This window comes from Carassius auratus, chromosome 14 (assembly GCF_003368295.1).
Source record: "Carassius auratus strain Wakin chromosome 14, ASM336829v1, whole genome shotgun sequence".
NCBI classification, from domain to species: Eukaryota; Metazoa; Chordata; class Actinopteri; order Cypriniformes; family Cyprinidae; genus Carassius; species Carassius auratus.
In genome coordinates, this window is record NC_039256.1 from 10,071,042 (window position 1) to 10,095,111 (window position 24,070).

A 24,070-nucleotide genomic window follows, 5' to 3' on the forward strand; every position below is an offset into this window, starting at 1 on the left:
TTAAATAATACTAATTGAATTTGTGTAACTAAACAATAACATAAAATTAGTCATTAAAAATTAATTGCGGTTAAACACACATTCTCTCTCTCTCTCGCTCGCTCAATCACTGTCACACACGCAGCGCGTGAGAGCTCAGCGTCCAGCGGCACAATATGAGGTAATTCAGAGAGGATTTTTACATGATTCAAGTCATATAAGAGCAAAGTGGGTATATTCCTCCTGTATGTGTGTTCACGTATGCGTAACAGTGCTGCAATTTATTTAATAAATCATCTAAAACTGTGCTGGTCATGTAGCTAAAGTGAGCTAACAGCGCTGAGAATACATATATGATAAATGACACCACACGCGATCATAAAAACATCAGCCATGTTTATTAGTAATAGTACGAGCTAAGTTATAATGAGCAATAACGTTGAGAGTACTAAAGATAAACCTTGAGCTTGAGCACTCGGATGCTAAAAACACAGTTGTCATGCACTTGTGCGCATGCGCAGACATCGATCATCTGTTTCCTGCTCGAGATGTGTTCAGAATCAATAAATACGCAAGTAACGCTTAAAGTTATTAAATAACGCAGAATATTGCACTGTATTCTGCCAGTATCGTGTAGTGTGTTTATGCACTACTTTAGGATTTCTGAAACGGACCTTTTTATTTTTAGTGTCGGGATAAGAAAATTAGTTTGAACAATGAAATATGAACTATGAAAATTAGTTTGAACAAAAATTGTGACATACAAATGAGGATTAGCATTGCATTAGAAATGACTTCGTTCGCTTTATTTTGCTATTATCACTTACATTTATCAATTATAGTGTCCTGCACACACTAGTAAAAAATATAAAAATTATATCTGGTGTCTGAATAACTTTTGTTTTGACTGTAGACATATTGGAATTTTTATTTTTGTAAAAACATGTTTATTATTAACATGTTTATTATTATTATTATTATTATTATTATGCTATCATGCTTTATTGTGTTAGCTGTATTTTTTATTTACAATTTTTAACCTATTCAAAATAAAAAAAACTGCAGTTTGGTTGAGATTAACTGGAATGCACAATGAAAAAAAAACATGACTTGTGAAAATTGATAAACATTATTTGTTTTTGCAAATGAGCTTTTCATATATATATATATATTGTCATATATTCATTCATATATATATATATATATATATATATATATATATATATATATATGGTTATAAGTATATTCATATATAATATAACTTATATAAATATAAATATGTAAAATAATATTTCCAACACTCATAATAAATCTGAATATTAGAATGATTTCTAAATGATCATGTGATCGACTGATTTTACATGTGACACTGAAGGCTGGAGTAATGATGCTGAAAATTCAGCTTTGCATCACAGGAATAAATTATTATTATTTTTTAATTATATTCAAATAGAAAACTATTATTTTAAGTTGTAATAATATATCACAATATTACTGTTTTTTCTGTATTTTTGATCAAATAAATGCAGGCTTGATGAGCAGAAGAAACTTCTTTCAAAAACATTAAAAATATTAATGTTTCCAAACTTTTGGTTGGTCTGTACTGTATATATATATATATATATATATATATATATATATATATATATATATACTGTATTTGTGTCACAGTACACACACACACATACTATGTCCACAAAAACGTATTTTGGATGCGATTAATCACGATTAATTGTCCAGTAATTATATAAATATATATGTATATCCTATATTTGTCAATTTTGATTGCTTCTACTGTCCTCATTTGTTAGTCTGTTTGTGTGAAGTGTTGATGTCTGTGTTGGTCAGGCTGCAGTGAAGACGTGTGGGCCGTTATGAGCGGGAAGAGCCTCTTGCTGAAGGTCATTCTTCTGGGGGACGGCGGCGTGGGCAAGAGCTCCCTCATGAACCGCTACGTGACGGACCGCTTCGACACGCAGTCCTTCCACACCATCGGCGTGGAGTTCCTCAACCGCGACCTGGAGATGGACGGGCGGCTGGTCACCCTGCAGATCTGGGACACGGCGGGCCAGGAGCGCTTCAAGAGCCTGCGCACGCCCTTCTACCGCGGCGCGGACTGCTGCCTGCTCACCTTCGCCGTGGACGACCTGCAGAGCTTCCAGAACCTGGGCTGCTGGAAGAAGGAGTTCATGTATTACTCAGACGTACGAGACCCCGAGCGCTTCCCCTTCGTGGTGCTGGGAAACAAGGTGGACAAGGAGGAGCGGGAGGTGGGCGAGGATGAGGCCCGGGCCTGGTGTGAGGAGAACGGCTGCTGTCCGTACTTCGAGACCAGTGCCAAGGATGACAGGAACGTGGGGGCCGCTTTCGAGGCTGCTGTCCGGGAGGTTCTGGCCAGCGAGGACCCCATCGACCACACCCTGCTGAGCAGCTCCATCGACCTCCACGGGAACCGAAAAGGGGCTCGCTCGTCCTGCTGTTGAGGTGCCTCTAATGGTGCGTTCAAGTCATGTCGGATATATCGTATTTACGAGTTGAACGTCGCTACAAAGTCGTTATTATATGAAAGCCCGTTTTTGCCACTGAATAAATAAAATGTAAAAAGTAATTGCGACCTTTATTTCAGAATTGTGACTTTTTTTCTTATAATTGTGAGCTTGCATCTTGCAAATGTGACTTTATTTTTCTCAGAATTGTGAGATGCAAACTCGCAATTGCTAAATATATCGTCCAGTTCTGAGGAGAGAATAGACTACGTTCTCACAATTGCAAGTTAATGTCTGTTAATGTTCTGACTTTATAATTTTGCAATTGCGTGTTTATATCACGAGAAAAAAAGTCTGAATTGGCAGTTTGCATCTCGCAGTTCACACTTTGTTTCTCACAATTGCAAGTTTAGGTTATATCTGACAATTCTGAGAAAAAAAAAGTGAAAACTGCGAGATGTAAAATTGCAATCGTGAGGAAAAAAAGTCAGAATTGCGAGGTAAGTTGCACTAATTGTTTTTTTTTTTATTATTCAGTGGCAGAAACGGGTTTTCATATTTTTACGAGTGGAACTAAAAATGTTCTTTAATTCCCGATTTTCGGGGTTGGGGGCGTGTCAGTGAAAAACATGCGGGGTGCAGCGGACGCAGATACGCAGTGTCTGTACAGCTTGTTTGCAAACACGTGATTCTGATGACGCGCTAAATACAGCTGTAGGACAGGAAGTGATGTTTCTCCACAGGAAGCAGGAACTTAAGATGCCTGTGTTTTGCATCGTTTATGAATGCTCAAATTGGTCAAACCCAGAAAACACAAGGAGCTTCTTCAGATGTTAAAGGTTCTTTATGGAACCATTTAGACCAAAAATGGGAGTGGCCCCCCATAACGCAACACCGCTTCAATTATATTAATAATTCATTTTGTAGATGTAGAGTCTAAAAAATAGTTGAAGTTTATTGTCGAAAAGTTAAATCGCCATCTTTTTCCGACCAAAGTCCGAATGTCCCAGGACTTGAACGCCTCATAAATCGCTTCATAGCCGTGGTCTTACAGTCTGTCTCTGGCTGATACTGTTAGCTTGAGACGCCAGACGTGTCTCGTGGGATACAGAGTTACCGAACAGAAAAGTCATTTCACACACGTTCATGTCTCTGAAGTCTGGCACACTGACGCTTTCCCAGTCGAAGACTTGTGTGCCGCTGACGTGGTGTTTAATGATAGCTTCGTGTCCTGGACCATAGATCTGGCCTCCCTTTAGTATTCAACGGTTGAGCTTACTGTTTAAACTTACATTTGAGCTATTATGTTGTGGTACTCACTTCTCTAGATATTTCCAAACACATAACCCGTGTCACATACTGCGGACACTGTTATCGGTAATGACATATTGTGTGAGAGAAATTTTTCATTTTTCATTTTTACTAAGTTATTCTTTGGGTGAAGAACACGTTTGGGTCATATTTCACCTAAAATATTAGTAAAGAATAAATATATATAAGATATTACAATTAAAAAAAAAATTTTTTTGACAATGACATTATTTTTGTGATTTATAAGCATGTAACATTAAAACAACAAATAAATGTAACTTTCCTCATTATTACTTAAACTGTAGGCCTAAATGATTTATCTGTTATTGTAGCGTTTGTTATCTTAGCTTCGATTCATGCTGGTTTGAATAATTATGAAACATAATTGTGTCCACACATGATGAAGAAACCTTTGCACTCTTTAAATGATTTATTATTTTATTTTGGGTTGAAATATGACTTTCTGAAATTGATTCACCTTATTATGGTACATGTAGTAAAACACATAACCTCAAATTGTCTGAGATGCATCAGCACAGCACTGCTTTTACACAGAAAGGGAATTTCTTTTACCATCGCATCGAAAGATTACACTTTTTTTTAACAGTTTATTTAGATTTTATTTCGATTTGAGTTAACCTTTTTCAGTTGTTCTGTACGGTACAGTGAGTTTGTTTTAGATGTGTAATATGTATAGTTTGATTTAGTTCTCTAGTGTGTATTTGAGCAGTTTTACACACCTAATGCACGATGAATCTGGGCAGCAATGCTGTAGTGTTTAATGAAGGATGAAGTCTCTTGCATGAAGAGCATGTTTGTGTGTCGTGGTCAGTTTGAGGGTTTAGACCACATCTGATTCACTAAATGACTCAGGAATGTGGCTTAGACAAATGCACAGATCATTTTCTGAAAGCATGTGGGAATTTAAAGCTGGAGCCTCTCTGGACGTCTGCGGCCGACTTGAAGAGTCTCAGAGTCACAGCTGATGAATGAGTTCACAGTCGTGGTTTCCTCCATGTGAGACCAATGCTGATATCAAACCAAAGCACCTGGTTCCCAGTGTCTTGCATTGACCTCTGATCGTTTAGAGTGCACTTGTGAAGGACTTTGATTTAGTGCATTTATAGGTACTTCTATCTTTTATAATATTGACTTATTTCCTAGTGCTTTTAACCGGATTTTGAATGTTTTCTCAGCATTTTCTCTGCATACTGCTGTAAGATGCATGTAAAACACATTGTATGTTGTTATAGTTTCTGCTGATGGACATGCTCACACAACATTGGTACACTGTGACACGGAGATGGATGCAACACTGCGTTTCTCCAACTCAACCTGCTGAACATATATTAACTGCTAATATTGGAAAATCAGTATCTGTCTATTTACTGATAGTGATTTCCAGAGAAACAAGGTACTGGTGAAGAATTGTTACACTATAATCTGATCTGTATGACATAATGGAAAGACTGTGTGTGTGAAACCGCAGCTGGATGCAGAAGTGCAACTGTTCTGACGCGTGTTATCATGTTTCAGATGTCTTTTAATGAGTTAAAATGTCAGCTTGATAAGCAAACTAAAGCTTTTCAATAAGCAGGTGACTCCCATGAAGAAATGTCAATAGTTACATTTTATTTGTAAGGAAATTGAACCCTATATTTAGGATGGTTCATGTTTTTTTTTTTTGCCTTTAACACGGATGTTTTATTGTGAGATTCAGCCAAGCTGTTTGCGCTCGAGCTAATGTTGTAGCATTCCTGCCACAGTATTTATGAGGTTACAAATCACAGGAGTATTGTGTTTCGTTAATAAAACCATATTTTATGATGTTCATTTGTCAGTGTGACCAGTCACGACCACGCTAGAGAACTGTGGGGGATGAACTGTGGTCAATTAAGGGCATTACTGCAATGAATGTACTGACTATTTGTCACTTTTTACAGTTTGATTTGTGTAAGGCTTGTGTGCTTTGCTCTGGGTAATCCAGTATTCATGCTAACAGACATCTTTAAATGGACTCGTGTGGAGCTGTGTTACTCGTCTGTTTCACCAGTGTCATCTCCAGTCCAATATTTATGGACGTGGAGACTTCCTTCGCTTGCAAATTTACTTTGCGAGAATCCAATGCGATGAATAAACAAACTGCAACAGCGATCATATTGTGTGGTTTATGAGTCAGATTTGGTTTAACTTGTATTACCGTCATAGTTTTCAACATGTTAAACAAAATGCTCTTTCCTGTTTAGCCAGGTAATGTAACATAAACGTCATAACTGAAATATAGTGTTTATTTCATAACATCAAATCAATGGTATTCTCCGGTATTCTCCAAACCACTCTGAGTGGTCAGAAAGCGTGCACGCGTCACACGTCAGCTGTGTGAAGCACATACGGAGAACAGAGACTTCCTCTGTGCTCGCTGAACGCTCGGCCGAAGAGCGTGTGCAGCCTCCTCTCCTCCTTCTCTCTGCGATGACGCTCTCTGAAAACAAGCTGCCATGCGGCTAGATGCAGTGGACAGTGGATCTATGAATAACAAAACACATGAGTCACCGGTGAAAGACACCGACCTTTATTTCCTGCTAAACTTCAGCTTTTACACCAACAAACTGTGCAGCCGAGCAGCAGGTTAAAATAACAGACCTGAGCTGGAACAAATCTAAGAAATACTGTTAGTGCTAATAACAAACCAATGGAATAAGCCATCTGATGAATCAAACATTATTAATTGGAAATTCAGCAAAAGAAAAAAGTGTTATACAATAACTACAACAATCTCCTGATAATTAAGAGTTACAATCAATGAAAACTCATTTCACATTGCTCCAAACCTCCAAATTCCAGCCGTGTAAGAAAAAGAAGATATTTTAAAAAATGTTCATGCTGCTCTTCAATGATAGAAAATGCTCTATAAGAAGAGAAAAGCAGGTCTTTGTGCGCCACATCTAAAGTCTTCTATTATGGTGTATTGTAAAAGGTTTAATACAAATGAGTTAAATTTGAATACGAGGAAGAACAAACGATGAAAGGCTTATTTTTCAAGGGACGGCAAATTCAATTTCAGCCGTGTGTCTTCAGAAGACTCAGTGTCGTGCACTAGTCACACGTGTTACCTTTAGTGAAGCGATTCGGGTTTGGAACGACGTACGTGCGAGTAAAAAAGTTATGCTTTCATTCGTGAACTATTCAGGTCAACTACTGCTCTCAGTCTACACTAATAACTTGCTTTCACCAAACGCATCCGACATGCATTATTCATAAGAAATGCTCAGGATGAAATAATCAAATTAAAACATCCTGAATTAGTTACTTTTTGTAAAAAAAAAATAATATATAGAAAACAAGCAAAATGAAGCTACGGCTGCCTTTTTTCATCATTGTTTTCTACCGAAATGTCTTTTGCTCTTCATTTTTAGTGAAAGATCCCAGCCACGATACTATGTGCACCAGTCACAGAAAGCCTTTTATTCAAGCAGCTGGAAAGTCCCAGAAGCCTCTTTGTCATTGGGCGATATCCTTACGCGTAAACTGACCCCTAGCATGGGTTTGTGCCGGGGGTGTCCTCTAAACAAAGAGGGGCTCATCCATTGTTTGGGCTTTTCTCAGTCCTTTCAAGAGGCGGTGAGAAAAAAAGTGCTGGAGTCACAAGAACACAGCACAAGTGGCTGTCTCTCTCCATGGCAACCAGATGTGAGGGATGGTCACCAAGGAAACCAGCCATCACCCCCTTCAGATTCTTTTAAGCATCTAATGATCTGATTGAATTGGTAGTTCTACCCAGTTATGATTTGTACTTTTATTTTCTGAAACCAGAATATATTTGGTCCAATCTGCAAGTCATTACACTTACGGATAGACCAGATGGTTTTAATGGACTTGTATAATAGCTGTAAACAAATATATGATTAGGTATTTTATAGCAGATAAAGAAAGTAAAACTCAAACTATACTATCAGATTTCTAAAAACAAAAATGAATGCATTCTCAAATCTAATTAAAGATTTATAGCTGCCTTCAAGTCATGTTGGCACTAGAACCTCACCTCAATATTGTAACTTATAAGAAAAAAAAAGGTTTTTCTTTGAGTCAGTTAAATAATCGTGGCAGAAGAAGCTTGCTATTGGTCGTAATTGAAGTTTTCATTGTGAACGCTATCTGTACAGGTTGTGTATTGCTGAATTATAGTCCTTTTACTCTGTTTTCTAGTACAAATATCTAAACATTCTTGAATAATCAAAATATTAAGATATTGGTAATTCATATTTTTGATGAAATCCGAGAGCTCTGTGACCCTGCATAGACAGCAGTGCAACTGAAATGTTTCCAGACACAGAAACGTATTAAAGACATCAGAAAAACAGTCCATGTGACATCGGTGGCTCAACTGTAATTTTACAAAGTTACAACAATACTTTTTGTGTGCAAAGGAAACAAAAATAATGACTTTATTCGACAATTCTTCTCCAAATAATAATGTCTTCCTCTATTATGGATGCATGTTTGCATTGTTTTCATGCAGAGGTGCTCTCGATAATGAGGGAAGACATGATTTAGAGGAGAAGAAATGTTGCACACTTTTTCTTTTTTGCACACAAAAAGTACTTTTGTAGCTCTGTAAATATACAGTTTAACCACTAATGTCACATTGACTATTTTACTGATGTCTTTACTACATTTCTGGGTCTGGGAACATTTCAGTTGCTCTGCTGTCTATGCAGAGTCAGAAAGCTCTCGGACTTCATCAAAAATATCTTAATGTGTGTTCTGAAGATGAACGAAGGTCTTAAGGCTTTAGAAAAACATATGGGTGAGTAATTAAAGACCGAATTTTTTTTCTGGGTGAACTATCCCCTTTCAGTCATTCTGCTTCTTGAGTAATTGTACAGTATTGACAAAAAAACAAGGCAAAAATACTGAGAAAGAAAATCTGTTTTTGAAGCGTAGGAAATAAGCTGTCCAGAACTCTCAACTCATTTAGGTAGCAACAGGCTTTTGTGACCAAACTGCAAGATAAAATATACAAAGAATCTGTTACACACCCAATGCTGTTACATAATGCTTTGTTACATTAGCACAGTTATAACATCCCAGAGGACTTGAAGAAAGAATATTTCCAGGAGCAATATAAAGGTAGAAAAATCAGATGAAAGACAGTCTGGAGCAAGGATTGCAAACACTGTTTGGAAATCCCAAAAAAATCCAAAAGAATGTCAGGAAATTGTGTTGTGGAAAAGAAGAGGATGAGAATATCTAAAGTGCTCCAATATGGTGCTGTTATCGAAGGACATCCATTAACAGCGCGGACTGATGCCTTTCCTTCCCAGATACCGCAGAACCGCAAAGTTATAGGTGGTTGACACGGTGTATGTGAGCTGAAGAGAGAAAGACAGAAACACAAAATAATACATGTGACCCAGTGACCATGACTAATCAGAAAGCTGTGGTGTTTTCCCTGTGAAGACCAAACCCACAGTGCTAGGGTGTTGTAGGTGGTTGTCAAGGCATTACTATGTTTTTACTTTAACTGCTTTTTAACATTATTATAATATCGCTACTAGGGTTTTGCTATAATGTTGTGAGTGGTTTTTAACCCATAAAAAAAAACCATCAGACATTGCTATGTAGTTGGTGTTCTGTGTGGTTTGCAGGGTGGTGGCTAAAAGCTGTTCACACCAAGAATGACAACTTTTAAGATAACTATATTAGCGTCCACACCAGCGGATGATATCGTTTGTTATTCTAAGCACACACTCATCTACTGCCTTAAATTCTGATTGGGTGTCAATGTTTTTATCCATCATCTGCGGGAAAAAAACACTCCGAAAACGATTCCAACAATATTGTTTATCTAATCGTTATAGCTGTTTGGTGTGGACTTTTTAAACGCATCTTTATCGTTATCATTTTACATTCTGTAAATTTCAGAACTCAAAACTTTCTCATTAGTCTAAAACAGCTTATATTGAGGGCAGGCTGCCAAAACAACAGCTTGTGGAATGTGTCACTCAATGATGTAATAGTGTGGATAAGCACCGCCTCAGCAGATGATGATCAACGCCTGCTTCTACATCTGTGCCTTTTTAGCCCCGCCCACCGATTCTACATAACTACCAGTTTAGCCCCGCCCACCGATTCTAAATCACTACCTGTTAAGCCCCTCTCACCGATTCTACATAACTACCAGTTTAGCCCCGCCCACCGATTCTACATCACTACCTGTTAAGCCCCGCCCACAGATTCTACAGGTGTGTTCGACATCGGCTGCGGCTGGATGCAACCGATCGGCGAGAGTAGCCGCGTGCAGGTGGGGAGGAGCTGCAAACGGAGATATGAAGCCGGACACGTTGTGGCTCCCGTAGTTTGCTGCAATTACGTCAGTCATGGCAGATCACGTGGCGATTGCTTACTTGATCGCATTTAATGTGTGTATAAGTGGTGTTTTGGAAGGGTCTTGAATGTTGTTAAGTTGAAGTTACAGCAAGTTGTTAGCAGTTTGCTAACCACATGCAGGTGAAGTATAAACACAGCAAAATAAACTAAAGAATATGAAGAAACCAAACAAATGGAGGAACATAATGTATTATGTATCATTTGTATAGGACCATACATTTATGACCACATTAGATTGTATGCTTTTAAGATTAACATTTTAGTTCTTAAAAATGCTCATTTGAATAGGTTATGCTGCTGAATACTGTAAAAGGTCTGTATAAAAAAGAAAGTCATGCAAAATAAACATACACAAACTTTATATTAACAATAAAGTAAATACAGTAAAACAATATTTAATAAATATGATTTATAAGATGAAGACGACATAAAAACGTATTGAACTGTTTTAAAAGTCCATATGAGAATTTCTGAAACTGAAGCCGACTCGCAATAAACTTGAAACGCACGTCATCTGTGTCATCAGTGAATCCAGCCAATCGTGGATCAGTTGTGTCGTCATCAGAACCTGTGCAGCCGCTCTTCAGAAGCTGCGCTGGCTGAGTTCTCCGGCTACTCTCGAATCGCTCTCGTGGTACTTTGACGGCACACGTCACAGTCACGTGGCGTCAGCGCTGTATCAAGTCGGACAAAATTTCTAACCAGCATGCACTGCTTCAAGTCAGCCGACGATCGGTTTGCGCAAAACTGCATGAAGTCGAACAAGCCTTAGATAACTACCTGTTTAGCCCCGCCCACCGATTCTACATCACTACCTGTTAAGCCACGCCCACAGATTCTACATAACTACCTGTTTAGCCCCGCCCACCGATTCTACATCACTACCTGTTAAGCCCCGCCCACCGATTCTACATCACTACCTGTTAAGCCCCGCCCACCTATTCAACACCACTACCTGTTTAGCCCCGCCCTCCGATTCTACATAACTACCTGTTTAGCCCCGCCCACTAATTCGCGCAGGTAGTGTTTATGAGAGCGCAAATGCAGGTTTACGCAGAAACCAAACGATAAAGATGGTTCAGAAGATAACAAGATGCTTTACAGTGCCAAGATCTAGGTCCTTTGTTCACCTAATTTTTTACAGCAGATTCGTTTACAAACAAGACACAATTTGATGCTGGATTTTCAGAAAGATTGAAACTAAAAGACGATGCTGTGCGACTATACTGGGTTCGTTTTCAAAGATCATTTGACATGAGTATTTAAGCGTTTTAGTCTGTCAAACTTTAAATATCTGGGTAGGAATACTGAATCTGTTTCTGTGCAAGCGAGATGAATAAATGCATGTTCACATTTAGTCTAGAACTACAGTAAGCATCATGTTCTTACCCCCAACACAGGTTTTCATCTCACTGTGTGATTATTCAAGTGTTACAATATAGTTGTAATTTACCACATTTCTATGCACTAAGTACAAATGGTTTGCAAGAAATTGCTAAGATATTCTGACTGCTTTTTTATTTTACTCCATTACTACACAATTTCTAGGTTGTTCTGTGTGATTATAAAGTTGTTGTTAAGATGTTAACAGCACTGATTTGACATTGCTAAGTTATTCACCGTCTTGCTAGGATCTTTCGCGCTGTTGTTAGGGAGCTACAGTGAGGTTGAGGGAGTCTAGCTTAATGAAAATTGTTGAATTGCTGAAAAATACAGTTCTCATAATTTTCTAACCACAACTGACAGCAATAAATCCCAAGAAGAGGTTAACAAATGCAGCAACAGAATTCCTTGACACCTACGGGAATGGCGTCATGAGAACACAGTGTGATGGTCTTCTGTTCTGGACACTCACCAGAGCCAAGACCGTCATCCCCGCTCCAGCGAAGGCAGCGATGTAGAGATCATAGGTCAGGAAAAACTGAAAAACAAGTCAGGAACGTGACATCCTAAACACTCACTGCGCAGCGTCAATGTCTGGTCTTGGCTTTGGATTTGACAAGGCTTTGAGGAAGGTTTTCCAAAGAATTATATGAAGACATTGAATCGTATGTCGCCCAGGGCCACGTCTTACCTCTCTTGTCTTGCAGACGTTAGACAGGGTCATCCCACATGCCTTTCCTGGTACTGCACTCCATGGAAGTAAACCTTAGGGATGCACAGACATAAAACACAATGTAACCGCATGAAAAATATCAAGGCACAATGATTTATAAAAAAAAATTGACACCAAATTAAGAGAACAGAGAGTTTAACATCGTAAGGCCAGAAACGTATGCAGACATATCCAAAATTATTTTAAAGTGTGCCTTGTATTGTGATCTCACCCATTTCAGAATGCAAAAAAATACATGAAATCAAACTTGCCAAAGTATAAGTGTGCGTACTCATGTACCTCTTTCCTGAAAATATCTGAACATCGGGACACTTCAAAAGACATCAGACTTTAATAAATGTTACAGAGCAGTGATATCAAATCTCTGAGCTGTCAAGAGACAGAAAAGATGTGATGAATGTATTACCATACTGTCTGGCATCAATGCACAGCTGGTTGATGCTGGAGGGTGTCTCAGAGAGGATGTTGATAGTGTGACAGGTGTTTGCCATGTTGTAGAAAAAGTAGACAGGAAGGGCAGAGAGGGAGAACACCAGTAACCAGACCACAACCAGGAAATACGTGATCACGATGAACTGATGAAAACATAATGCGTTTATCAGTTTGATGCATTTTATTTTAAATGAAGAGTCCACACAAAAGAAAAAAAAAATGCATTTATGCAGTCAAAAGATGAATTTCACCATGTTAACCAAATGGAACAACATTAAATTAGCTTATATAAGAGGTCATTGTGCTATAAAAACTTTTCTATTCTGTTACAGGTTTCAGAACTCAAATACCTTCCCGTTAGTCTAAAAACAGCGTATATTGAAAGCAGTCTGCTGAAATGACAGCTTGTGGAATGTGTCAATTTATGATTTAATAGTGTGGATAAGCACCGCCTCCGCAGATGATGATCAACGCCTGCTTCTACATCGCTGCCTGTATAGCCCCACCCACCAATTCTACATCACTGTCTGTAGCCCCACCCACTGATCCTACAGCACTACCTTTTTAGCCCCGCCCACCGATTCAGGCAAGTAGTTTACGAGAGAGGCGATGCGCAGATCTACGCAGAAACCAAGCGATAAAGATGGCTCTGAAGACAACAAGATGCTGTGAAGTCCCAAGTTGTAGAAAACAGTGACCCCCCCCCCCCCGTAACTCACTGAATCTGTATAGTAGTATAACAATCAAAAAGGCAGTTCATGTCTCCTTTAAACCGAATATAATGCACCAATTTTGAATATATATGGAAGTGCAAATGAGGTATGAATGCTGCATCAGAGGCAAAAATATTAAGTGAATGTCAACATTTCAAATCTTGGCAGCCTCTGGTAACTATTACATTCAACTTATGGAAATGAGCAACATTCATATTCCTTCAGATTTCCAGAGGAATACATATGTGTTTGTAAAAACATGAGGGTACAACATTTTGCAAAGTAGCCAATGCAAAGTGAAACTTGCACTCACCGTTGTGCTGAGACAGCGACCACAAACTGTGCTACGAAATTCTCCGAATGACTGCCGTGCTGCACTGGTGGTGTAAAAGCCTTCAGCCAGCAGGATTACACAGTACAGGAAGAAGAAGGAGGCCAGGCCATAGATGATGTACTGAAAATACTCAATACTACAGGAAAGAGAGAAAGACATGTTTGTAATAAAAAGATACCCGATCGTTCAAAGCACAAATTCCCTTTCGGCACCTTAAAAAGCTTTATTCAAACATGCCATTTCATATTATTTTTTTCTTGTGAAGCTTAAGATTATGGGTAAATAAACAAAAAAATTGAAGTAGATTCATCTGGATTGAACATCAGTGATGTGTGAGATGCTACTGGCACACACAGGTACGCTAGGGTGATGTAGTCCTGATGGTCACGGGCGAAGTAAGTCTCGATAAGTCTTTCGCTTTCTGTCAGAGCCTGATGTCCACAGCCGCAGAACAGAGCAATGCCAGAGAAACACAGCAGAGTGGCCACCAGAGAGATGTACGGCACTCCTCCCAGACAACGCATACAGCATTCATAACAACCTGAGATTCATAACAAAAGCATATGAAGGATTAGTTTCTCTCATTTTCTGATGATTTACCATATCAGACATTTAGAAAATGCATATAAGACATGCCACAAGGCTCTGTATTAGGCCCTCTGCTGTTTTCCTTATACATGCAGCCAAATATTATTTTAATTAAACACGATTAACTTATACTTATGCTGATCAGAGTACTTAGCTCTACATCTCCTCTACACAAGATGACATTTTTAAATTATCAAAGTTAACAGTTTATTCCTTTAAGTCTTGCATGTTATATTGGACAGCAACTCTCCTCTCGAGTCACCAAATACCAACATCTTACCCATTTCAGATGCTGAAACACTCATGCATTCCTGGTCTTAAGACTCGATTATTAAAATGCATTACCTGTTGGCTGTAAAAACAGATCAAAATGCAGCTGGCAAGACTTCTTACCAGGTCCAGAAAATGTGATCATATCAAAAGTGGTTTCTTAAAGTCCAGCATCAAGTATTCTATGCTATTCTATATTTGATGTCAAAATACAGCATCTAGTACTATCTATTGCTATAGATCCCAAAAAAGGAGGATTACATGTATTTTTTTTTGCATTTGGCATCTCAACTTTGGACAAACCTTCCTGAAAATGTTTTTAGATTAAGTACAGATCTCTTCAGCCAAGCTTTCACACAACAATTTCATAACCGAGTACTGCAGCCATGTCTGATAAAATATCAACAAATGCACATGATCATCTTTGCCTGACATAATATGAACAGCATCTTAGAATACTTTTACTTTACTTCTTTAATAATGCATTGAAAGATGTTCCCTGTTTAACGGAACATGATTATGTATTATTTCTACAGCTGTATATTATTGTCATATGACATTATTTTGTTGCCAGAGTTGGATGTGTCTGGTTCTTTCGACACCTCACCACTGACGCAGGCTTTTTTTTTTTCCAATAATTGTGGCTGCTCACTGGGGCTCAAAAAATAAAAATGAAAAAATTTCTTGATGTTATGCTCAATCGAGCATAACACTGGGGCCAAATTACATAAATAAAACATGGTTTGTCATAAGTACTATAAAATAAAACTGAACTGGATAAAATGCAGCAAGAGCAATGTTACCAAATGCATTCAATAAAAAGTAGCTTAAAGCCTCATGACGTCACATCAGCCTTTCAAATTTGTTTCCTGTTTATTCAGCCTTTTTATATTTTAATCAAATCAAATTAAACTGTTCTCATTTACATATAAAATATACGTGTGTGTCTCAGCAATAATGAGAAAGTCACTAAATTTGATGTAAAAATTCCCAAGAGTGTAAAAGTTTCTGAGCACTGGTGCCATAGACTCCCCAAGATAGTTAGGCTAGTATAATTAGTAGTGTCTGCTAAGGGAAGCATTTATACGGTTGCTCATAGTTAGTAATTTAAACAAACCAATGACCATAAGAATTCAGCTTTGGTGTAGGAAATAACCACTTTGAAAGTGCAACCTGGCAACCACTTCTCACTTCTCACATTTTCAACAGAAAAACATAAATCTAGTTTATTTATACGGTTGTTGACTAAGGAGAAGGTTCTCCAAACTTTTGGCGCTGGGAACCAGATTCATGCACACCGTGTAATACATCACGTGCACACCGTTTTTGTAACAATATACACTGCAAACAGTGCTCATTCAAATCCAAAACAATATAACAAGCTCATACTGTCATAGACGTCTATTCACAATCCATTCACATGTGCCAAATCTGAAACACTGCAATGAGCCACTGCAACAAAGCGGCAGCTGCAGCTAAGTGTGTGAGTCTGGGTGGACATTCTTCCCCCATCCGTATCATGTGCTGCTGAGGGGGATGGCCACGGAGCGTCTCTGTACCACGGCATGAAGAGTGTGAGAAAATAAGGAGGACCAAGAGCCAGAGTGTCTTTTTGTGGCTGCACTGACAATAGCCTTTGTCTGGATGCAATACGAGGGCCAGCAAAGACAAGAAAACAAAGAGCCGGTGCCACCTCAGCCCCCTACAGACCGACTGAAATGAGCACGGGGAGGAACAACTGTGAATAAAGGGGGAAGATTTGGGATGGAGTGCATCGACGGAATGCTGATGGTTAAAATCCCCTTGGGATCAAACTGATTTATATCTGGTTTATTTACGATGTTTTGTTTACATCTTTTATTTTTTACTAATGATACTTTTTAATGTACTGCATGTCAGCAGTAGCATGTTATATAAAGTTAAGTGCATCACAACTGCAGTAATGGCAGCTGAAAATTCATTTTCAAATAAATTATTTACACTTTAAGAAATGTTAAAATAGTTAACATATTTAACTCTAATAATATTTCACAACATTACAATTTCAGTTGCAGTTTTGATCGAATGAATGCAGATTTGATACAAATAATACACTTCTATCAAAAATTGCATGAGCTGCATGTAATCCTAAAAAGGGAATGAGTCATAGTTGGTTAAAAAAAAGTCTTAAATATAAACTAGGACAAAAAGTACTGAGACACTGTGGAGGTGAGACGATCTACACCTGTGGCTTCTCTGAAAGGACACATGGCTTCTCTAAAAATCCTCCGAACACTAGATGATTAAAAGACACTGAGCTAAAACAATGACTAGAAGCAAAGTTAGTTTTCATTTCACTGCAGACACACTTTCTGGGATGTTAAGTATCAACTGCAGTGATTCACTGTCTCTTCATATGCCAAGCTCAGCTTTCTTTGCACTAGTTTATCAAGCTACAGATCAAATTAAACACATTTTTCAAATGATATACAGAATTGCTGAAAACTCAGTAAAAGTGCTGTACTTACCCATGTCTGTAGGCAGCAGATGTGCTTCAGTGTCCTGCTCTCTCTCCGTCTCCTACACAGTGAACACAGCTGAAGACTCCAGCCCAGCCTTAAGAGACAATGTGTCTTTTCAATGCCTGCTCGAACGCCTCAGGAGCAGACCGACGGGGTCACGATGCAGAAACAGACCCAAATGTTCACTCCAAATAAGTGTCACTGATTAAAGAGTCTGTTAAAGAGTTACAGGCCACTTTCATTTATAAACAAGTGAGAAATAATCTCATTCTGTGACCAAGTGGATGGCTTTTAAAGGAAATTTAAATGAGTTTGTAGTTTTATTTACTGAAACTGTAGTTTGATACAAGTTTGTCTAAGGTGAAACTAAAAACTATAAGTTAGATATGGCTAATGAGTTAAAATCTTGCTCTTTATTGATCCATACGACCTATGACTCACTGCTGACCTCTAGTGTTCACACACACACACACACACACACACACACACACACACACACACACACACACACACACATTGCAACATGAAATAATTTATGATTCTGTTGTTATTACTGTAACTTTTTAAGTACGTGTAACTCTACGATCTTAGAAAATAAAATCTTGGGACGTATTTGAACTATTACTATTACTGGAACAGATCAAAAGTGTACAAACATACAACTACTTTATCACACTATTCAGTATGTAGCTTTCATTGGCTGTAAAAAAGTTGAAGGATCAAAAACCTGTATAACCTGTAACCTTTTATTTATTTTTGTAAACTGCATAGAAACATGCCAGTGTTTTCTCAAAAGATGACAGTTTTTTCTCATTTGTGAAGACACTGTTAGTGAAACTGGGATCCACTTGATGATCTTCATCGCATTCTTAACACAGCAGAAGTCTTCTGAACACTTTTTTATTTTATTTCACACATTTTTCACACCTTTGACAAAACACATCTCCTTGGAAGACCCCAAACTCGATTGGGTTCACTGTGTTGAACAAAAGGAACACATCTGTTCACAGCTGACAGATAGAGATGCATAATGATGAATCTCTAATGGACCTGTGTGAAACTCATTTGCACGACTCTTCAATCAGCAATCAGTGCTCATCCCAGGTTTCACCTCTGTCTTGCTATTCGCAAGCATGGAGCAAAGAGGCGAAGGCAGGGAAGGAGTGTAAGAGAGCGTGGCAGATGGCCAGAGAAAGAGCAGTTAGTGTAAAGGAGAAAATACAGCTCAAGTTTCAAATGAAATTCAGGGAACAATTGCGCCAATATCAGCATGTGTGCTGCCATCTCCAGTGATGGTGTCCTTTGCCAAAAACACAATATCAGTTCAATACAGAATGCCTCATCACATTTTTTGATAGACGTAGTAAAGAGAGAGGGCTTTTGATGGATTTACAATGTAAGGAGGTCTTTCCACTGGTGCACTGCAACACTGCAAGATAAAACATTCAATGGGAAGTTCATTGTTATATATATATATATATATATATATATATATTCACACCCATACATTTCCTTTGTTTTTTTAAAAAAAAACTTCATATTGATAGCTGTGTTTTGTATTTTGTTGTCCATTATGTTGTCAGTCACTGATTGAAAGAATACATAAATTTGGCCATAAGTTGTGGTGTTTGATGGAAGTATTTGCATATGGTGCATGTTTTGTGAGTATTGGAGCATTTTGCGAACAAAGTGAGTGATTTTTGTCGTTGAACTTTTTCAGCTTGTGTGTTAACTGTTGAAAAAGTGATTTCAGAGTGGACAATTGTGTTGAAGCAATTGAGTTCTTTGTTTTTCAGGTAGTGCATTCGAGTTCCACCTGTGCTCAGCAGACCTGCCTAAACATGCTTTTTCCTTTGTATCATTTACAAAACCCCGATCACGTCTGCTTCTTTTGAAGGCTGTGCACATGGCTGTTCCAGAGCATAGTCAAACCAGTACAGTGGGCGGCACAGGCCCCGAAGTGGCAGGGTTTTCTCTCTAAACTTAACTTACGTCCACATTGAGTCCAGATCACCCGCTTTCAACAGAGAATCATTTACAGTTTCCTCATTCCTTGTGTACACCTGACTCTCTGAACCTCCCAAATGTGGTGAGAAAGGGACTATTGGATGACAGGAAACTTGCTGGTACGAGATGTGTGATATCTCCCATCTGTCTGCCAACCTTTACTACACATCCTTGAGATATTTCTCACACTTCTCAGGAGAGTTTTCACAGCATCAGCTATCAAAAGGGGTTTAAACTCCATACACTGTTAGTCACCATGAAAACCATCTGTTGACTTACTTAACCATTAACCACAAAGAGGGCATTAGAGTTTATTTGACCTTGAAGTCAACATGAAACAGCATTTACAATGACATTATTTGAGTGAAACATAATATTCACAGGGAAAGACCAAGAGTGGAAAGTGATTCATTGGAAAAGTGGCTGCTCTATACTTTATAACATTATGCAAAGAAAATATAAAGAAAATATATTTCCATGTATATTAATATAGCACTCAATACATTTATCTAATGTACCTATGAAATATACAGAATAATATATTTATTCACTATATTACAACATACTGAATAATATATAAGGAATTACATATGGAATTTTTCACATGTATATGTGCAATGTATGGACACAATCATGATTATATATTATTTATTTTTTGTTACCGTAAGCTCATCCTCAAGAGCATCTCAGTGGTACACTTATTTATAATCTATATATATCTTATAGAATTTATAATCTATTCTTTATTTGTTATAAGCTATTTGGCTTTATTTTGTTTAGGATTAACTAATAGTTTAATCAATTGTGCACAATAAAAATCCAATAGGCTTCATGCTATTCTTCTTGAACTCTACTGTATATAAAAGAGAGATTGTTGCATGATCTAGATGACAGTACTGACTGTGTGCATCGGTCTAATCCATGAAAGCCTGTAAAACCAACACAACAACAGCTCACTAGAGAAACATGAGAACAAAACAAGTGTACTTTTCTTTCTGCAAGACTGCACCTGTATAAACATTTTCATTCCTTTTCACTGAACGTCACACCGTTGCTGGCAGAAAATCAAACATGCATTGTCCTTAAGTGCATTCATCTCTTCAAATATTATATATTTTAAAGATTTTAAGAGTTTATTTGTTTTAACTTTATCTAAGATGAAAGCACATGATCATAGGAAAAGAAAGCAGGTGTGTTACACATTAAGCCAGACTAACACTACTACAAAATATTACTATTACAATACTAACAAAAAAGTACTAGCTAAAGCAGGTTATAAAAAAACTTTTGTAATATTCACACAAACATTTTCCTGGTGTGTCTGCTGAGCCTTCGCTTTAGTTCAAATGTTTCAGTTCACAGAGATTTCCAGTTTCCCAAACGTTCTTTTGTTCGACTTTCCTTTTAATCGTTCTGTGCTTCATGAACACCACTACGACCGCCAGGAGAACACAGACTGAGATGACCATCAGACACAGGCCACAATATAAAACAAGCCATGCATTTGATTCACACCTGCGGTCTATGACAGGCATCGGAGGAGGCAGTCGTGGTGGTGTGTACTCTGGAACGGCATTCACGTGACATGTTTCCAACGTCTCGTTGACCTGCAGGTTGACCCACACGGTGGTCTGCAGGGGGTCTGGCTTTCCTCCATCACGGACGACTATGAAGAGGTGGTGCATGCCGTAGTCCTCGCCGCGCAGGTGCTGGACCAGAGTGATGTTTCCTGAGTGCTGGTCAATCTCGAAGGGACTGTGGAGAGCCGGCTTGGATGCAATAATTTGGTAAGTGATATCCGAATTCATTCCTGAGTCCTCATCGATGGCGTAAATCTTTGTTATCATGCTTCCTGCTTGAGTAGCCGGGGATATGGTCAAACAGGAGAGGTTGCTGCTAGGACGAATGACCTGGGGTTGATTATCATTGACATCCTCAATAAAAATGGTCATTTTTGCTGCAGCGGAAAGGACCGGACTGCCGCCATCTACAGCTACAACCAGAAGCTCATAGCGGTCTTGCTTCTCGCGGTCGACTTCAGCAATACTGCGGAGCGATCCCTGCGCCATGTCTATGGCAAAAGGGACACTGTCGTTTAAAATACGCACATCCACTATCCGGCCGTTTTCTCCTTCATCGCTATCACTTGCTGTGACTTTCCCAACTTGGGAAAGTTGTGGAATGTTCTCAGACACAAAGAAATAGAAATGTGGGGTAGGAAAGGCTGGTGGATTATCATTCAGATCCAGTATGTTTACAGACACAATAGCAGCACCCTCCTGAGACGGATCTCCTCCGTCCCGGGCCACAACGGTCAGGACGTACGTCTCCTGCTGTTCTCTATCCAAAGTCTCCACCACCGATATCACACCCGACTCTTCGTCAATTCTGAAAGGTCCTCCATTTGTAAGCCTGTACCTTACTTTGCCGAACTGCTGGCTGTCTGCGTCGCTAGCCTGGACTCTCAGCAGAAACACTCCAGGCTCGTTGTTCTCCTTGATGTCCTTTTCATAACGTGTTTGTTCAAACTTTGGGGCATTATCATTCACATCTTCAACCAGCACTTTGATCACTTCCCTTCTGTGCAGGCGTGTGCCATGAGGATCAGAAATAATAAGTGTAACCTCATACTCGCCGCGCATCTCAAAATCTAGGGGTTCTGATGTTGAAAGCAAATAGCTGCCTGCTTGCGGCTTCAAAGAAAACGGCATGCTGTCTTTATCTAAGGACAGAGTACCTTTGGCAGTAGAGGTGTCTTCCAGCTCCAAGAGCGCCAAGACGGTGGGGGGCTCGTTTTCTCGTAACACGATCACTTGGTTTTTATGCTCGGCGACAAACTTGATCTTTACTGTTGGCTCTTGGCTCATTACTGGCTGCATGTATACGGTTACCTGAGTTTGCACAGGGGGGCAGAGTGGGCTATTCGCAAAGACTTTCAATGCATGCTCTTCAGGACTGTCAACCTGCATGTCAACAGCTAAGCTGATCAGGCCTGTGTGTCCATCCAAGTGAAAGAGCGCTTTGGCTCTGTCTGAGATCAGACGGCTGAATGAAAATGCAATCTGGGCATTTAGGCCCAGGTCTTTGTCTGTGGCTTTAAGCTGGACCACCGCAGTGCCCTTGACTCCTAACGCTGGCACAATGGCTGTGATGGGACTGTCGGCGTCAAACTCCGGGCAATTGTCATCAACATCGGTTACAGTTACATTGAGATTAACTGTAGAGCTGAGTGGTACTGTACCTCCATCTACAGCTACAAGAACCAAGAGGTGGTTTTCCTGAGTTTCCCGGTCTAGTTCCCTTTGTACCACCAGCTCCAGTTCATGCCCGTCTTGTCTGATGCTAAAAAAGCCACCAGGGTCTTCCAAATAGTAACGTATCACGCCATTATCGCCCGTATCCTTATCCTGGGCTTGGTCATCCAGTGGGAAAGCGGTCCCGTTTGACGCATCTTCAGGTATGTGTAGAGGAATCTCATTCCTCTCGAAAATAGGAGCGTTGTCATTAATATCATCCACAATGATGATCATTGGCACGACTTCAAAATTAAGACTAACGACTGCGGTATTTGAAAAGGTACAGTCTCCATCCTGATGTGATGGACACAAGGTCTCTCTGTCTATGCGCTCTGTAGTGAACAGATCCCCTGTGCTCTCATCCACCCGGATGTATGTTTCCTCGAGGAGTCGGTATGGAGGTGAGTAGTTTGTGCTTAGACTTCCGATCTTAACGCCTGCTTCTTGCTCCTCCACGGCGGTGAAACGGAGAGCACGGCTATGGGTTTGCCAAGCAGATGCCAGGAGAAGCACCCACTACAAAACAACAGAAGAGACTTACTGCTTGGAAGAAAGCAACACCCTTCTTTCCATATGAAAGTTTAACCACTCTGACTTGTTGGTTAAGGATTACACACTTAACTCCCAAGTCAGTCTTTTTTTCTTCTTCAGCTGAATATGTTGTTGCACAGGCTGTTTTATTGACTTTTATGTTCCAGCAGCCAGAGATTTAACATTAAAATATATAATCCCAACTAAGCTTGCAAATGCATGTGCACATTTCATGAATAAACTGGCCTTGAATTCTTAAAATATTTGTTTTGCTTTTCCCAACAATGCATCAGTTAAGTTAACTGCTTAAAATCTCATACAGTTTAATTATTATACTAAATTAAATATTAGATTTATTTTGTATACATGTTATGTAATGTTTGTCATTTTGCAACCATGTTTAGCTATATCATTTGCATTTATATTTTATATACAATTGTATGATTTCTTCAAACTGTAACTGTTACACATGAATAGAATCCAAGGTTAAGGCTTCTAATAAAATGGAAATACACCATTAGCTATAACATTGCAGCAGATTTACAGCTTGCTAACAGGATTGGAAGCAAATATAGGAATGTGATTACTGATAAAAGTATGATTTAATGCTTAAATACAGGCTTGAATAGTTATGCTTGAAAATTACATCATAATAAAATTATATCTAGCTTATCTAAAATAAAACATAAAATGTATTCGTTGATTGTTGTAAGGTATTATTAGTAATGGGACATTTATTTGTGTCCTATTCACTTGATTTTTTAATTTTTTTTCCTTTAAACTTTTAGACATTTCTGTTATGTTTATCCAGCTGTCTGCCTATTCGTTTGAATCACGAACAGCGCCTGACACGCAGGATATGAATTAAACACAGACTGACTAAAGTAGACTTTACCTGCGTTCAACGTCAACATAAGAAAAGTGAAACATTTTCTTTCTGCATATATAAATAATGCAGGATCACTGACCTGTAGTGTAGTCCACTTCATTATGTGCTGGTTTTGAGCTGTCCATTCTTCAAGAACATGCTGAGCTCTGAGAGCATGAGAAGCACTCTGGCGCAATGTGTTGTGGGCGGGGCCTAATCTACCTGCGCTACAGGTGAACAGCTCAGGA

At 38.9% G+C, this 24,070-nt stretch overlaps 3 protein-coding genes across 5 annotated transcripts; 1 reads left to right on the forward strand and 2 right to left on the reverse strand.

The window, feature by feature from the left end:
* The first annotated feature begins 57 nt into the window (after window positions 1–57).
* LOC113113579 (ras-related protein Rab-9B-like) lies at window positions 58–5,930 on the forward strand. Of its 2 annotated transcripts, none has more exons than XM_026279852.1 (2): window positions 58–160; window positions 1,828–5,930. In XM_026279852.1, the coding sequence occupies exon 2, from the start codon at window positions 1,854–1,856 to the stop codon at window positions 2,460–2,462; it is 609 nt and encodes a 202-aa protein (XP_026135637.1). In that variant the 5' UTR covers window positions 58–160; window positions 1,828–1,853; the 3' UTR covers window positions 2,463–5,930. The 2 variants fall into 2 exon arrangements, with proteins under 2 accessions (XP_026135637.1, XP_026135638.1); XM_026279853.1 differs by having other exon boundaries at window positions 124–160; window positions 1,806–5,930.
* Window positions 5,931–6,046: 116 nt separating this feature from the next.
* On the reverse strand, window positions 6,047–17,461 carry LOC113113578 (myelin proteolipid protein-like). Of its 2 annotated transcripts, none has more exons than XM_026279850.1 (7): window positions 17,127–17,461; window positions 14,116–14,302; window positions 13,741–13,897; window positions 12,689–12,857; window positions 12,241–12,314; window positions 12,022–12,087; window positions 6,047–6,302 (listed from the first exon to the last, which is right to left on the reverse strand). In XM_026279850.1, exons 1-7 carry the CDS (start codon window positions 17,128–17,130, stop codon window positions 6,141–6,143), a joined length of 819 nt encoding a protein of 272 aa, XP_026135635.1. In that variant the 5' UTR covers window positions 17,131–17,461; the 3' UTR covers window positions 6,047–6,140. The 2 variants fall into 2 exon arrangements, with proteins under 2 accessions (XP_026135635.1, XP_026135636.1); XM_026279851.1 differs by lacking the exon at window positions 6,047–6,302 and adding an exon at window positions 6,323–9,148 and having other exon boundaries at window positions 17,127–17,426.
* A 1,969-nt stretch (window positions 17,462–19,430) lies between these two features.
* LOC113113580 (protocadherin-20-like) lies at window positions 19,431–24,024 on the reverse strand. Its single transcript, XM_026279854.1, has 2 exons — window positions 23,923–24,024; window positions 19,431–22,939 (listed from the first exon to the last, which is right to left on the reverse strand). Exons 1-2 carry the CDS (start codon window positions 23,941–23,943, stop codon window positions 20,465–20,467), a joined length of 2,496 nt encoding a protein of 831 aa, XP_026135639.1. The 5' UTR covers window positions 23,944–24,024; the 3' UTR covers window positions 19,431–20,464.
* Between the last annotated feature and the right edge of the window lie 46 nt (window positions 24,025–24,070).